This window comes from Mastomys coucha, unplaced genomic scaffold, assembly GCF_008632895.1.
Source record: "Mastomys coucha isolate ucsf_1 unplaced genomic scaffold, UCSF_Mcou_1 pScaffold21, whole genome shotgun sequence".
Classification (NCBI taxonomy): Eukaryota; Metazoa; Chordata; class Mammalia; order Rodentia; family Muridae; genus Mastomys; species Mastomys coucha.
Genome location: NW_022196904.1, coordinates 90844598 through 90861004, shown reverse-complemented (window position 1 = coordinate 90861004; position 16407 = coordinate 90844598). Strand labels below are relative to the sequence as shown.

Genomic DNA, 16407 nt, shown 5'->3' with positions numbered 1-16407 from the left:
GCCAGGCAGGAAACTTTTCTGTCCTCGCTGGGCCCCCTTTGTACTTTTTAGAATTCGTGGGATATCATGGGAATAGAGTAGATGAGCAATTTCTAAATTTTTTTTTCAAGAAATTCTAATTCTGTGGCCCAAGGTGGCCTTGAACTTATAGTAATCCTGTTGCTTCAGCCTCCTGAGTGCTGGTATTTCAGGAATAAGCCACCATGCCTCACAGAAATCTTCATAAAGTACTGAGGTGTATGGAGCTGCCTTCAGCCTCCAGAGTAGGAACAGCAATCAGCTGTGATCTACTTCTAGCAGCGCAGGGTAGTTTTACTCTCAGGCTGTGATTCTGGTCAAGATTTCACTTCCTAGCCAGGCAGTGGTTGCACACAACTCTAATCCCAGGTCTCAGGAGAAAGAGGCAAGTTCTCTGTGAGTTCAAGGCCAGCCTGGTCTAAGTAGAGTTCAAGGACAACCAGGGCTCCATAGTGAGACCCTATCTCAACAGGAAGAAAATGATCATTTCTTGAAAAGACAGCAGAGTATCTTCCCACCCCTGAGGCAGGGTCCCCTGAGTCACAGCTGCCTCATATTCAAGTCTGTACAGCACAGACAGTGTTATCATCATGGAGAAGGGACAATGAATAAACACTTATCCTACAGGAGTTATCCCACACTATCATCTAAGACCTGGGAACCCTGGACTTTTATCTCTTGATTCCTCTTCAATGCTACTGAAGACATTCCTTGGCATTTCACTGCTTGCAGACTTGAACAGCCAGAAGTAAACAGTGGGCAGGACAGAGCAGGTTGAACCAGCAACACAAATGAATATACTTTCTTTATCGAGGGGTGACAAACAAAAACAAAAAAAGCAAACATGTAAAAACCCAGGGTGCTAGAAATACAAACTCAATTCAGACTCAAGCTCGTCTAGACCCTGGTCATAATCCCAGTGAGGTGCCTATGAGCACCAAGTCAGGGAACGGGACAGGAGTGAATCGGAGGCCAAGAGAAAGGGTGGGAAGGGGATCTCCTAGGTCTTCCAGTGTTCACCCCTACAGTGGTATCTCCATCTTCCCAATGACTTTGAAGATCTGCCAGGCCCTGTCCTCTTGGCCCCAACCTCACCCTAACCAGAGCACAAAGGCCGATGGCAATCGGTTCTCCCTTCCCTTGCTTAGTCCTCACTTGCTCCGGCTTCTAGCCTTATTCTTTCCCTCCACATTCTTCTCCGTGATTAGTAGCAGGTTAGGTACTGTAGAAAGCCACAGTGAGGCTGGGGGCCAGAAGAGGTGGGGTGGAGACGGGATGAAGACGAGGGAAGAGCTGTCCTAGGTCCCTCTCTTCATGGGATCCCAAACTGTACAACCAGCTCTTCTTTTGCGTCCACGCGGATCTGAGAAAGTGCACTATAGGCATATGCAGCTATCCTGGAGACCTGAGACAGAGGCCAGGGAGGGAAAGAACAGACATAAGAGGGAGACTTACACTGTGAGATGGAGGGCAGTAAAGGAAAGAAGGAATGGTGGACTGAATGCCAAAAGGAGTTGGGTGTGCTGGTGTTTGCCTATAGTCCTGACACTCAGTGGAAATCAGGAGGGCTGTAACACTGAGTCCTTCTCTCAAAACCTAAAGGTTAGGTTAGGGTTGTAGCTTACTGGGAGAGCACTTGCCTTGCACGCACAAAGCCCTGAGTTTTATCTCTGGAAGGAAGTGAGGGAGAAAAGGACAAAAGCAAGGACGGACACTGGGAGAATAAATGGGAGGACGAGGGGGGTGCGGGGGAGGGGGGGGAACGACTAAGAACGATGTAAAAACCAAGACCAAAGTGGGAATGAGCTGGGCGCACCAATACCAGGCTTCCTCCCCGCTAGGAAGCCATGTGGGAAGGGGTAGGGGACCAAGAGTGCTCACCTGCTGCAAGTCAGAGAAGGGGATAGGCTCGCTGGCCAGCACTTGGTGGGGCTGGCTGGTGAGAGATGGCAGCGGTGGCAGCTTCTTCCAATGTGTCAGACTGCTGCTAAGCACAGCCAAGCGGGTACTAGCCAAGAAGGAGGAGACAGGGAAGGACAATTAGGCCAAAGCTTGCCCTGCCCTGCCCTGCCCAGGCAAGCCTCACTCCCTCAGGCCAGGGGATCATGGCAATAGGGTACAGTTCACCCCAAACTCACTCTGGCTGTACTCCTTTGACCTGATCACCCTTGATCAAACACATTGGGCAAACATGGCTGACTTGAATGCCTGAAGCACTTAAGTGATCTGTAGCTAGTTTTCTGGACTGCACCCAAATGAAGAGCCTGGCCTGGAGACCAAACTCCAAAGCTGGAAAAGAATGTCTAGGAAGCTGGCCCATGCTTACCTGTACTGCCTTGCCCGGTCCATGTACTCATGCTGCTCCATGCCCTGGGAGTCTGCAGCAGACACATCAATGATGTTGCTTTGAAAAGAAGAGACAGACATGACAGGTGTTTCAGAGGGGCATAGACGAGAATCAGTGCTAGGTGCCAATTCCAAGGTCTTCTGACACTAGTACTCCTGCCTGTCCACCCTAACAGGGCAGAACCCAGTGACCTTGTCCCATCCTCTATGTTCCAAACTTGGCTGCCTCTGCCCAGCCTGGTCCTGTGACACTCACCTAGCTGTCTTGGCAAGGATGGAGGAAAGCAGGGCCTGCTCATCTGTGCGAGCTGAAGGTAGGCTATGGTAGTTGGGCTCGGCTCCATTGAGGGCTTTGGTAGGGGTGCTGCTGGGGTCCAGCAACAGCTTCCTTTCCTCCCGATCCTAGGAGGGGCCAGGAGAGAAAAGTCAGCCCCAGAATCTTAAGTCTAATCTTCCTTTCATTTCAAAGGTTCTGACCTTTAAATATTAACACTACTTTTATGAAAATTACTCAAAGTGTCCAGGTGGATGCAAAGTCAGAAAACACTCACTCTCTGACTGGCCCAAAGCTGGTGGTCTAGGGTGAATCTAGAGAACCCTAAAAGCATTCAGAGGGGAGCAAAGCATTATTCACCAACAGTCCTGGAGCCTCAGGAACTGGTCAACACCTTCTGGACAAAGGCTACTGGAACTGACTGAAAGTCAGAGGAGGTGGGAAAATATCAAAGTAAGGCTCTAGAAGAGAAATCAATGCAAGTCAGAAGCCCAAGAACAGCCTTCCTGGTTCCCCAGGTAAAGTACTTCCCAGCAAAGATGTTTACCCACAACATTATAAGGCCCGAGCAAGGCCACCTAAGTCCCTGGACTGCAAGAAAGCAGGCCCATTGTACACTGCCATTCCTCACTTTATCTTAGTGCAGAAACTCCAAGCCCACAGCTGAGATACAGTCACCAATGTCCTCTCTTCTCTCCTTTCTCTCCAGGATCTCTGTAAAGCCATCACAAGAATACAATACACACATGCACACAAGGCACAGTCCTCCCATGTTCCCTAGGCTGCGCAGGTACCATATAACCCAGCTGGCTTGGAACTTGCCAGTGTCGGGCCTCTACCTCCTGGTATATGCTGACCTGAGAGAACAGTGGAGCTCTTCCTTCCAGCCAAACTACATTCTCTCCAGTCGTCAGCAGCCCTGCTTATTAACCCCCACAGACAATCTCAAACAGCAGAACCAATTTAGAATTAAACCAAAACTGCATCTCCTATCATTGTATTTTCCTTGTCCTGGTTCAGACTTTGTTCTAATCTACTGCCTTAAGTCTATTAGTGGAGATCCCTGCTGGCTGTGTCAGATGCAGTCTAGATAAGCAGACCAGCTGCATGTCTATTCAGGCCCTAGAAGGCTCAGGATATGGCAACTTCTGAAGGAGTATAGTGTGTAGAAGGAGAGGAATGCTGGTCAGTGCTGACCCATCAACTTCCAGTGGCCGCCGGCCAGTCTCAGTAGTCCTCCAGGGCTGTCTCAGTTCCCACCAGCTTCCCAGTTACAGGAGCCAACTCTCAAGCTCACAACTCTCCCTACAGAGAGGCTACTTCCTCCTGCCTTGCCTGCCCCACCCCAGACAGGCTCAGCCTTTCCACCTAGCTCTTCCTCCTCAAAACTACATAGCCCAAATATCCTCAGGCTATTTGACCCAGTTCACCATGACAAAAGGAAGCATCTATGGACAATCTTTCTCCTTCCTCTATCAACAGGCTAGATGAATAAAATGTTTGCCAAAGCAGCAGTGGTGGCGCATGCCTTTAATCCTAGCACTTGGGAGGCAGAGGCAGACGGATTTCTGAGTTTGAGGCCAGCCTGGTCTACAGAGTGAGTTCCAGGACAGCCAGAGCTACACAGAGAGACCGTCTAGAAAAACAAACAAAAAGTCTGCCAAAGGTGAAAGGGTCTCTAAGGAAAGCTAGTCACAATGAGACCCCCAAGGCTGCTGCCTGTCCTTTTCCCAGTACCACTCCTGACAAATGTTCCTTCAGGAGAGGTACGTGTCATCTCCACCCCTACCAAAAAAAAGTTAATGACATCACCTGATACCCATAGAACGAGCGATACATGGGGTAGGTTTGTCACATCAAAGTTTGCCAATACAACCTGAGTCAGGATTTCATTATTTACTTTAGCAGACCCACGGTGTCTGCCCACCACTACCTCAGAGCCTGTCCCAGAATATAAAGCATGTATTTTGTTCTCATAACACTGTAACTATAGTACTTCTAATGTCAGATAATTCGCTTCAACCTTCTGAACTTTTCCCTCACCTTTAAACATATTCCAGGTAACTAGCAGGAATCAAATGAAGTAAATGTAAAAGGCCTCTGAAGTCCCTATTGCTTGTACAGTTTTCTCTCTCTGAGACAGATTCACTATGTATACCAAAACTGGCCCAGAACTCACTGTGTAGCCAGACAGGCCACAAACTTGAAGCAGTAGTTTCAGCCTCCTAAGTGCTGGGACTCTAAGTGTCAGGCCAAAGGGATGGTTTTCTTATGATACAGGGACAGAAAGTGCTGAAAAAGAGGACTTACTTAAAGAGGGGGCTAGGGATATGGCCCCAGTGGTACAGCACATGCCGAGCAAGCGTAAAGCCTGGGGTTTGATCTCTACTACTGCACAAAACTGGACATAGGTGACACAAGCCTATGATCCCAGAACTAGGGAAGCAGGAGAACCAGAAATTCAAGGTCATCCTCAACTATATATAGCAGGTCTGCAACCAGTCTGGGCTACATAGGGCCTTTTTAAAAACAAAATAAAACAAAGAAACCCCAAACCATCCTGAAATGAGAATCTGTCAAGGGGAAGATGGATTTTAGGGGAGAAGCCAGTCCAGCTCTTCCTCCACAGCTCTGCCATTAGGCAGGGATATTTGCCATCTACTTTTCTGTTTTGTGGTGGGTTCCTATTTTTGCTGTTTTAGCCTTCAGCATGACAGGATGAAGTGAAAGTTACTGCCACAAGGCATGTCAAACTCAGGTCAAATAATGAATGAGCCTCAGGAAGCACTCGCCCTGCCATACAAGTCACATTCCCCTGAACTGCAGGCTTCACTGGGGAAAGAACAGCTTCCTAAGGACAGTGAGACCATTTATTTCTCTGACTGTATGCTCTGCAGACTGGGTGAAACCATTCTTAGTGGCACGGTGCCTACTGTTTGTTTCTACACACAGGCTTTGAGCAGGACTCAGGCTTTGAGGCAGCTGTAAAAAGAATGGCCAGTGTGCTGCCACCCAGCCTTGCTAAAGTCTTTCCACCCCTCAAAAGCGTCTAGGCAGGGAAGGGATTGTAGCAGAGAGAGGAATGAGATGCACCAAGGGGAAGATGGAAAATTTAAAAAACAAAACAAGACAGTAAAGTCTCTCCAAGCCAATGCTTTCTCGAAAAGAGTAAGATCTACAGTCACATTCTTCAGAGAGGCACTCTCTAGCTAAAGGAACCCTCAGGCACCAGGCAGGGGACAGCAAACCAAACTCATAAATCAGATGAGCGCTCCATCCCCTCTTTTCTCTATATCGGTCAAAGCAAACTCTTATTGCTCCCCAAAGTCCCGATGTCTTCACTCTATTAATTCTTCACTGGCCAACTCAAATGACACTAACTTCGTGTCAACTTCTGACACCAAGCCAACAGTGGCATGACATCTTCTACACCAGTGACAGAACACACATAAATTCCTGATTTATCTCGGGTCGCTGAGAGCCTCAAATTACCTGTCTCTACAATGGGTCCACTAATACAAGCTGCAGTGAAGGCACAGGAATCTGTGAGAGCGAATGTTTCCCGAGAACCCAGTCTGAGGATTCAAGCGGTGAGATACTAGAGTGTTGGAAAGTGGAAGGGGAGGGGCCGAGTCCGGCGGCGGCCGCCGAAACCCTAGGCTGAAAGTACAACTAGGATCTTTAAGAGGGTAGGAGCCCGTCTTGCCGTCCTCTCTGTAATCTGTCCCCTCCAGGCCTCCGTACTCAAGTGAGCCTGCAGTCCGGCTCTCCGCCACTGCGGGCTTTATTCTGGGCCCCGAGTCCCGCGGTCGTAGCCCACAGTCCCAAACCCCGTCTGCCGCGGCCGCACCTGGTCCGAGTCCTCGTTTTCGCTGCTATAGCAGCACCCCATGGCGGGGTCGGGCCGGGCGCTCAGACGCCGAGGAGGGACGGCGTCCGTCAGGAGCCTTTCCGGTCACATGACCCGCGGCCGCCTCCCGCTCCCCTCCCCGTCTCCCAGCCTGTCCTAAAGCCGCTCCGGCGCTACGGCCAAATCTTGCCTTCCGGTCCCGCCTCGCCGCGTGACAATCGCCAACCAATGGAAAAGTGCGTCCTACGTGAGAGGACCGGGGCACGTGACCCGGAGGCAGGCGGGGCGAGTCACATGATTTTGTTGTCCTAGTGTCTGGGTCCGAATCCTTTAGCGGCCAGGACAGTGAGACGAGTTGTGTGATCACATGGTGTCAAGGCCACCTTTGGGGGCCCAGAGCTATCAAGTTCAATTCTTGAATGCCACGCGAGGGGCAAGCAGCGTCGCGGAGGGAGATGAGCCTCACTCAGAACTCTTTGCCAGTTTCTTTGTCCTTTATGTGTGTGAGAGAGACCAAGGTCTCACTACGGAGTGCTCACTGACCTGGGATTTGCTGTGTAACCCAGGCCGAACTCGAATTCAGAGAAAGGCAGAATTAAAGATATATGTGTTTTTATTTTGAGTATGTGAGTGTGGAGGTCACAGAACAACTTGTAGGAGTTGGTTGTCTCTCCACCGTGAGAGTCATAGGAATTGTTAGATTGTCAAGCTTTGGGGCAGGCACGGTTTAGCCACCTCTCTACTCCTGTATTTGACAGTTTCTTAAGGTGAATTCTGCCTAAGCAGGCAGATACTTCTCTCCAAATCAGGGATTACAGTCTCAATGCAAACCTTTCTTCCAGATTGCCTTTTCTGATTTATTTTTTTCAAGAATGGGTTTCTCCGTGTAGCCCTGGCTGTCCTGGAACTCACTCTGGACCAGGCTGGCCTCGAACTCAAAACCACCTACCTCTGCCTCCCAAGTGCTGGGATCAAAGGTGTGTGCCACCACTGCCTGGCACTTTCTCTGATTCTTTTCTGAGCACTTTCATTTCTTTACTTAAACAGGTGTCACTCATTAAATTAACAAATCATGGGGCTAGAGACAACGTAGTGATTAAGAGCACTGGCTGCTGCTCCTCCAGAAGGCCCAAGTTCAATTCCCAGCATCTACATGGTAGCTCCAGACCCAGGTGAAACAATGCCCTCTTCTGGCCTCTGACAGCAGGCAAGTACACACGATTACACAGTGCACAGACATACATGCAGACCAAACACCTATACCCATAAAATAAACTTAATTTAAAAGACATCCCTCAAATATTTACTGTCTATAGTGTACCACTCTAGTGTTCAATTTGGATAGGTAGCTGGTCAGAAAACAGCTCAAGGTCCGGACCATGGAATGCCTAGTCTGATGATCAGTGTATTCTATAGTTGTGTTTTAGTTAATTTCTTCTACTACGCGTGAGTAGCTGAGAGACAGGGACAGAGTCTGACTCTTCTGTGACTGATACCTTAACACTTACAGAAAACTTGGGTTTTGAATTCAGCAAATAAGTTTCATTTATTTTGGTTTACACCATGCCCCGTGTCCTGATCCCAAGGGCTTAGAAAACTCACCTAGTAGTATTTATTAGTTCTTCAGATGAAGACCCTAGAGTACTGCTTTGAGTCTCTAAGGACTGAGGAATAGGAGGCAGCTGAAGCTTGTCCTGGGTTTGGTAACCTGAACTGCAGGTCTCAGGTAACAACAGCCTCACCATCAATAATTGAAATCAGGTCCGGCCTCCATCTTTGGGGTTATTCCTCGGAAGGACTTCCCATCCTGGTACCCTGGTCTTTCTTAGGAGCCTTCAGCTCAGGTAAGCAGGGCCTTGTGGGTTCTCAAGCACACCAATTCATGCCCACATTACAAATGCTTCACATTCCTTCATACACTCTAAATTTTAACATACACTCCTCTTTCAGCCAAGGGCCTTGTAAAAACAGCCCATCAGGCTCAGATCTGGGGGGAGGAGCAGGGGAAAAAAAGGGCGGCTATCCCTGTAGGTGGTCCTGGAGAAGAACGCTGAATGGTGAGAGCACGCGTGGTGTGTGCACGTGCACATTTGCACTTACAGAGAATTCTTTGTGTGTATGTGTGTGGATACATATACAAAAAAATACAGGACTGGAGAAAATACACAGGACCAGGGAGGACCCACAGCTCTAGAGAAGAGCAAACAGAAAATCCTTGGATAGGTAAAAAAGACGCTGCACTCTACATGGTATAGAGGGTGGATTTATTTTTGAGATAGGGTCCCAAATGTAGTACAGATTGGCTTCAAACTTTGGATCCTCTACCTTGGCCTTCCTCATGATGGGATTACAAGTGTACACCAAAATACCATAGATCATATTTTAATTTTTTTTTTTTTTTTTTGGTTTCTCGAGACAGGGTTTCTCTGTGTAGCCCTGGCTATCCTCGAACTCACTCTGTAGACCAGGCTGGCCTCGAACTCAAAAATCCTCTTTGCCTCCCAAGTGCTGGGATTAAAGGCGTGTGCCACCACTGCCTGGCTGTATTTTAATTTTTAAAAGATTTTATTTCTATTATATATGCATGGGTGCTTTGCCCAAATGTACTGAATGTACTTCTATGCACTATGGGCGTACAATGCCCACAGAGACCACAAGAGGGCACTGGATCCCCTGGGCATGGAGTTACAGTTGTGAGCCACCAGTTGTGGGTGCTGAGAATCAAACCCAGGACCTTTGGAAGAGCAGCCAGTACTTTTAATCACTAAGCCATCTCTCGAATGTTTTGTTTGCTGTTAAGATTTTATGAGTGTTTTGCTTATATTCATGTTCACTTGAGCCCTTGGAGGTGAGAAGAGGGTGTCTGATCTTCTGGAACTGAGGATAAAGCTAGATGGTTATGAACTAATAGAAATACTGGGAACAAACTTAGGTCCTCTGCAAAAGCAACAAGTGCTCTTAACCACTGAGGCATCTCTCCAGTCCCAGGCATAGTGTTTTGATTACCATTTACTGAGAGAAAGCACAGTGAGAATGTGAATGGGTTTGACAACAAAGATTTTCTCCTTTGCTACACTATAAGGGATTAGAGGAGTTCTGCAGATGGAGTATGGTAGGAGGAAGACACCCCAAGAAACTGATGAAAAAGGTCTTGAGGAAAGTCAGAAAGTGGGTGAGATAGGGAACATTGTAGTACTGGATCTACAGCCAGGACCAGAGACACAGTTTGTGGTTGAGTGTTAAACACAGGCAGCAAGAGGTTGGAAAGAGCACAGGCTGGATTCAAATCCCAGTTCTGCTGTCTTTGGCAAAGGACAGCCTCTGAGCCATGTTTGTATAAGCGTGGTAATCGCATAAATGACAGGCAAATGGTACATATAGGTTTCCCTCCCAGTCTCCCTCTATCCTAGGGCCCAGGTAGGGACAATGTCCCCTGCCATTGCACTGGCATTCCTGCCACTCGTGGTAACACTGCTGGTGAGATACCGGCACCATTTCCGACTGCTGATGCGCACAGTCCTGCTGAGAAGCTTTCGAGACTGCCTGTCAGGACTTCGAATTGAGGAGCGGGCCTTCAGCTATGTGCTCACCCATGCCCTGCCTGGAGACCCTGGTCACATCCTCGCCACTCTAGACCACTGGAGCAGCTGCTGCGAGTACCTGAGCCACATGGGCCCTGTTAAAGGTCAGTGTCCCTTTCCCTACCCTTCTCTTTGAGAAATAATCTCAAGATGATGAAGAAAACTAGCATCGCCAACTGCTTACCTTGGTAAATTAGGAAGCTTCATAATTGTGTTTATGACTTTCCCCCCTCTCATTTAGAAATGAGGAGTCTGGACCAGTAATTCAATTATCCAGCAGACATTTATTGCCACTCTTTTGTGTCAGGTGTTGAGGGAGGTAGAGATCACAGAGGGTAACCAGCCACAAATGCTGGCCTCAAAGAGATCGTAACAGGGGAATAACTGCAACTAAGAACTTTGTAATTATCTGTTCTAGATTTTCTTCCCTACCAAAGAGGCTTCCACAGCCAATTCAGGATAGCTGTCTGCTGAGACAGCACAAGTATTTCTAAGTATTAAGAGATGTATTCAATTCCAAAATCAGAAAGACAATCAGCAATAGGAGAGTGCATTTGAGTATGAGACTGAAATGTCTCAGGAACCTGGAAGATAGGTTGGACATTTTACCTGGGCTCTCCTGGAGGAAGGAATATCTAAACTGAGTCTAGAAGTCTTCGTTTCAAGTTGGCCAGGTAGATGGAGATAGGTGTGAGAAAGGGCAAAATCAGCCTGTCAGCCTCATATATAAATACATTTAGAAAGCACAGCATGTTTGATTCTGGGCACACCTGTTTTGAATGTCTTCTTCAATAGCCATCTTATCTTGCCACATAGGTGAGATTCTGATGCGGCTGGTGGAAGAGAAGGCCCCTGCTTGTGTGCTGGAGCTGGGCACCTACTGTGGATACTCTACACTGCTTATTGCGAGAGCCTTGCCCCCTGGAAGTCGCCTTATCACTGTGGAGCGGGACTCACGTACAGCAGCAGTGGCTGAAAAAGTCATCCGGCTGGCTGGCTTCGATGAGCAAATGGTTAGCCCCTAGCTCCCCAATGCTGATCTCTCTTCAACTATCCCAGGAATTGCTCAGACCAGGCCTCTTTTATGAGGGACTCCCATTCAAGGAAGCAGCTCCACTCTGGCAGCTGGCACCCTGGAGGGCATGTTGCTCCTACCCCCAATTCTGAGTCATTTGTACTTATTTCCTGCTGGACTACAAAAGCAGCAAGGGGGGAGCTCTCCATAGCTCAGCAAGTCTAAGTCCAAATCATTCTTTGGTTAGTCGAGTGACCCCAGGTGAAGCACATATCCTCTGATTCTCAGCTTCTTCATGGTCACATAATAGAAATTACAATACTGAGACTGACTACTGGATTTCTGAGGTCAGAGGAAACGTGAGACACTTGTGAGGGCCTAGATTAGTACCTGGCATAAATCAGCCAGATCCTGGTGGGGTCTAGGGTGGGAAAGCAGTTCTTCTCCTCACCTCCAGCTATGGCTTTCCCCACAGGTGGAGCTCATTGCAGGCAGCTCAGAGGAAGTGATCCCATGCCTAAGAGCTCAGCACCAGCTGAGTCGGGCAGATCTGGTGCTCCTGGCACATCGACCTCGATATTACTTAAGGGATCTGCAGCTACTGGAGGCCCATGCTCTGCTCCCACACGGTGCCACTGTATTGGCTGACCATGTGCTTTTTCCTGGTGCACCCCGCTTCCTACAATACACCAAGAGCTGTGGTCGATATCGCTGCCGCCTCCACCACACCAGCCTCCCAGACTTCCCTGCCATTAAAGATGGCATAGCCCAACTCACCTATACTGGACCCGGCTGAGGTCCAGGACCGGGGATATTTACTAATACTAATACAACCCCAATCCCATTCAAGCAGACCTCAGAATACCTCCTTTCCCTTTCTGTTTAGTATCCAACACATGCTAGGCTCAGGCTGAGGAGGCTTTCTTTTCAACTTTGTCCCCCTCCAACCACTGTACTAATCTGAAGTGTCAAATTCTATCAGCCTTCTTGGTCCCAAAAGGTCCCCTCATGGAAATCAGGAGCTGGAAGCAAGAAGCCTGAGCTGTCAACTTAGTTATTGATTGTTCCCTCCAAGTGAGTCCTTCCCTCCTCTGAGATTCAGTTTACTCTTAACACTGAGACAGCTGGCTCAAGGGACTGGAGAGATAGCTCAACAGTTAAGAGCACTGCCAGCTGCTCCCTACCTAAAAGACCTGGGTTCAATTCCCAGCACTCACAAGGCACAGGCACACATGTGGTATACATACATACAGACAAAAAACACTTTTAAGCATAAAATAAATAAATTAAAACAACAAAAAAAGACATCTGGTTGGCAGAACCCCAGAGCCTCAAAGCTATGGGACACAGATGAGACCAGAGGCAGTTGCAGACAATGAAGCCATAGGTACAAGCTAGGCCATAAGAATTATCAACACAGATACCTGGGCTCTGATCCTGGCCAATGTGGTCCATTAGGTTTGTTTGAGAGCCCTTACATAACCCCTTCCTGATGTCCAAGAAAAGATACTGAACTTTGGGTCCCACCAACAAACAGGGAATAGACACTGGGGAAACAATCAGTCCTGTGTCTTTATTAAAGAGGTTAGAAAGGGACCACACCTGGCAACCAAGGAGTGAGGTACCAGCCAGGAAGGTGGGATGGGCTCAGGCTCTTGGGATTCAAGGGAAGACTGATGGCCTGGAAGGGCCCAAGGAGACCTTGTCCTGGCAGCAGCTGAAAAAGTGCCTAAGGGAAAGCTTTAGGCACTACAGCCACAAGCTGGTTCTGCAGGCTGAGGGGCTGAGGCTGTGGATTCAAAATAGGTTGGGGTGGTCTGGAATCATTCTGAGGCCACCTTGGCTTGTCTACCTAGATCATCCACTGGTCCTGATCCTGTTCGTTGCCTTCCATGTCCACCTGAAGAGGAGGCTGGGTGTGGGTGGGGAGGGGCCTCAGCCAGCCTCAGCCCAGATCCTGCCCCTGGATACAGCCAGGGTTTCTGTATGCCTTGGCCATCAATTAGATCAGGGGCAGGAGCCTAGGAACAAAGGCACTCCCCTACACCCCGCCTACCTCATTGACCTCTCCATCATCAGGTGACTCATTATAGTCATTCATCTCATCCATGTCCTGCATGTCCTCATCATCTTCTGAATCCTCTTCACTGTCCTCATCATCTTCATCATCCTCTTCTTCCTCGTCATCGTAGTGCTGGTAGAGCAAAAAAAGACTTTGTAGGCCTCAGAGCTGGACCAGGTCAAGAGCTGGCCTACTTGGAGCCTCCTCCTTCCCAACCCTGCCTGCCTTGAGTCTGGCAAGCTGCTGCAAGACCTGAAGGACCTTAGTACTAGGCACAATGCCTAGCCCCTTAAGTTCTCACTTTTTCTGTCTTCCCACATTGAAAAACACAATTGTTCTGAGCCAAAAGCAAGGCCATTAAAGTAAAGCCTTGTTCTACTGGGCTTCACATAGGCCCCACCCACCGGAAACACTTACCTCTGAGGCTGGCTTGCCAATAGGTACCAGGTTGTTGTCTTTCTCTGCGATGCTTTGGAGCTGTGGGCAAAGGAGTGTGGGGGAAAGTAGGGCCAAGGCACAAGCAGAGCAGATCAGGAGCACTGGACTGGCTTGCTCTACCCCTTACGAGACCCCCCAAATGCCGAATGAAAGCGTCTTCCCCCTAGTTCTCAGGAAGATGCAATCTCTCTCCTATCATCTGTTCCTTATAAAATTGATGGACATATGTAAAGTCTTTTGGCCTCAGTTTTTTTCATATAATTCTGGTGTGGGTGAAATGAGACACTCAGCCTAGAATATGGCATCTTGTAGGTCTTCATTAAGAGTTTAAATTATTATTATTATTACTATTTTTTGGGGGGGTATTATTTTTGTTTTTTTCAAGACAAGGTTTCTCTGTGTAGCCCTGGCTGTCCTGGAACTCACTCTGTAGACCAGGCTGGCCTCGAACTCAGAAATCCGCCTGTCTCTGCCTCCCAAGTGTTGGGACTAAAGGCGTGCATCACCACTGCCTGGCAAGAGTTTAAATTAATAAGTTCTGTTATGTATAGAAAAAAGATCCTAGGCTATCAGGGACTTTACATCTATCTAATCTAGCCCCAAAGTCCTATGGTCCCTCAGTAAGTTAGGGTACCACAAAGTAAGAACTTTATCCCCACAAACCCAGCTTGACTATTCCCAACACAGAGGAAAATGTTTTTCTAAGCAGGTCTCCAGTGTAAGGCAAGGTCAGGACCCAGGTTGAATACCTCCATGCTGCGCTAGGTCCTCACTCACCCAGGCCTGATGCTGCTGCTCCTGCTGCTGCAGCTCTGTCTCCTCCACACAGGGTCGATCCAGATTAAACCACAATGTCTCAGTCACACGAGGGAAGAGTGAAGGGAACAAGGTGGACATGGCTCCTAAGCTGAGGCAAAGGGTCACGTGAATATGTTTTGTTTTGTTTTGATGCAGATGTAATTTGATTTAGGGATGGGGTGGAGTGGGAGGTAGCAGAAAAGCTGCCCATCCCTCTTTAAATCAGACAGACCTGAGTTTGAGTCCTGGCTCCATCACTTACTAGCTCTTTGACTCTGGCCAAAACACTTAACCTCTCTGGGCCTCAGTTTCCTCATCTGTAAGAATGGGGATAATTAAAATTATATCATCCTCAAAGTTATTATGACAAAAAAATAAAATAATGAGTAAAGCTGTATGCTGCTTAAGGAGAGAAGAGACTGGGAACCAGAGATGGAATGTGGCATTGTGATTATGTAGAAAATCAGTGATAGCAAAATTCATTTTAATTATACACACACACACACACACCATAAAACTAACTTATTTTTTGCTCTTTTGATTCATCACATCCAACCAGTGCAAAATGTTTTAGATACGAACCACCTCTCTCACCAACCAGTCAAACTCCAGTACACACAACCAAGGATAAAAGAAATTTTAGGAGGGATGGGCAAGTAGATAAACAAACAGATGGAAGAATAATGAACTAACATGTAAGAGAATAAAATCAACTCTGTGAGCTGAAGCTGTTGACCAGGAAGGTCACCAAGAAGCTGAACTAAAACCTATCAACTCACAAACCCAGTGATATGTACAGCTTGACTTTGGCCACACACTCGGTGGGGGCTTAAAACATACGCAGGGAAGGGATCCTGGCCCTACACTGTAGGAAGGGCACAGGAAAAAATAGAATTGGTGTCTACCTTGGTGTTCCCCCCTATTTTTAGTAAATGAGACAGGGTTTCACTATTTAGCCCTGACTGGCTTGGAATTCACTATATAGACCAGGCTAGTCCCAAACTCAGAGATCCGCATGCCTCAGCCCCCGAATGCCGGGATTAAAGGCGTATACCAGCTACCACACCCGGCCCTACTCTATCTTTTGTTCTAACTTAATTTGACCCACGCAGAACTAGACGCTGTCATTCTCTAGACCAAAGCCCCCAGGTCCGTATGACGGGAAAAAAAAAAGCGGCCACCAGGTTCCCAAAAGTACTGACAGATTTTGTATCCTAAAATCCTCCCCACCACCGCCCATGCTCTGCTCATTATGATAATGACTGCGAGATTGACCAACGGGAAGGAGGCAGGGGCGGGTCTCCCTCAGGATTTTGACCTTATAGGGATGCTAATCGCAAAATGCGCGCGGCCTGGCTGAAGCCAATTAACTGAAAGAAATGCTGGGCGACAGGAAGTGAAACCAATGCATGACGGAACATGTGTGATGGGTGGGGCTTAGACTCTAGGAAGCGGCTAAAGAGCAGGATGTCTTTAAAAGTTCAAAAAGGGGAAAATGAGCTGCTAGGGAGGCGAGTCAAAGGAACTGGGTTTCTCTGGAAGCCGGAAGAAAGAACAAGCAAGGAGACGGCAGCAGTCTCGTTTACGCACTTACCGCGCCAAGAGCCGGCAGCCGGCGGTGACCCGGAAGCGCTTCCCCAGATCTGAGCGGAAGAACCCACCAGAATCCGGGAATCAGTAACGCATGCGCCTTCCATCTCCTTTTGTTTCCCGCTTCAACGACCAAACCGGAAGTGATGTTGACGTACCTTAGTTACGTAAGGGGGGGGAAGAGGAGGACATTTATTTGCTCCGCCTACCTATTGGCTCCGCCTTGAATCTCAAGTGTCCGGGTTTCTCCAGTCCTTTGCCAGCGTCCGTTTAGTCCCGCCCTCTTGTCACTAGGCGGTGTTTGCGTGTTAATCTCCTCGAAATATAATGGTTTCCTGAAACGATCGCTTGTGTGGATGCTGTGGATGTTGCTGCGTTCCAGAAACATCTTTTTTTTCTCTTCTGTACTCTCAGACTCAGTTTCCTGTTTGAACA

At 48.2% G+C, this 16407-nt stretch overlaps 3 protein-coding genes across 14 annotated transcripts; 1 reads left to right on the top strand and 2 right to left on the bottom strand.

Annotated features, from left to right (window-relative positions):
- Positions 1 to 805: 805 nt before the first annotated feature.
- On the bottom strand, positions 806 to 6684 carry Lamtor1 (late endosomal/lysosomal adaptor, MAPK and MTOR activator 1). The gene is made up of 5 exons (XM_031387643.1): positions 6489 to 6684; positions 2621 to 2766; positions 2345 to 2422; positions 1900 to 2026; positions 806 to 1423 (listed from the first exon to the last, which is right to left on the bottom strand). Exons 1-5 carry the CDS (start codon positions 6528 to 6530, stop codon positions 1331 to 1333), a joined length of 486 nt encoding a protein of 161 aa, XP_031243503.1. The 5' UTR covers positions 6531 to 6684; the 3' UTR covers positions 806 to 1330.
- LOC116102681 (transmembrane O-methyltransferase homolog) lies at positions 2492 to 13816 on the top strand. Of its 3 annotated transcripts, none has more exons than XM_031387628.1 (5): positions 2492 to 2678; positions 7536 to 8332; positions 9899 to 10173; positions 10886 to 11082; positions 11560 to 13816. In XM_031387628.1, the coding sequence occupies exons 3-5, from the start codon at positions 9915 to 9917 to the stop codon at positions 11878 to 11880; spliced, it is 777 nt and encodes a 258-aa protein (XP_031243488.1). In that variant the 5' UTR covers positions 2492 to 2678; positions 7536 to 8332; positions 9899 to 9914; the 3' UTR covers positions 11881 to 13816. The 3 variants fall into 3 exon arrangements, with proteins under 3 accessions (XP_031243488.1, XP_031243487.1, XP_031243489.1); XM_031387627.1 differs by lacking the exon at positions 2492 to 2678 and adding an exon at positions 6408 to 6724; XM_031387629.1 differs by lacking the exon at positions 2492 to 2678 and adding an exon at positions 6408 to 6724 and having other exon boundaries at positions 9883 to 10173.
- On the bottom strand, positions 12633 to 16097 carry Anapc15 (anaphase promoting complex subunit 15). 10 transcript variants are annotated; one of them, XM_031387644.1, is made up of 6 exons: positions 15977 to 16097; positions 14615 to 14699; positions 14362 to 14491; positions 13564 to 13623; positions 13141 to 13278; positions 12633 to 12984 (listed from the first exon to the last, which is right to left on the bottom strand). In XM_031387644.1, the coding sequence occupies exons 2-6, from the start codon at positions 14635 to 14637 to the stop codon at positions 12937 to 12939; spliced, it is 399 nt and encodes a 132-aa protein (XP_031243504.1). In that variant the 5' UTR covers positions 14638 to 14699; positions 15977 to 16097; the 3' UTR covers positions 12633 to 12936. The 10 variants fall into 10 exon arrangements, with proteins under 10 accessions (XP_031243504.1, XP_031243510.1, XP_031243509.1 ...); XM_031387650.1 differs by having other exon boundaries at positions 14362 to 14486; positions 15977 to 16091; XM_031387649.1 differs by having other exon boundaries at positions 14645 to 14699; positions 15977 to 16067.
- Between the last annotated feature and the right edge of the window lie 310 nt (positions 16098 to 16407).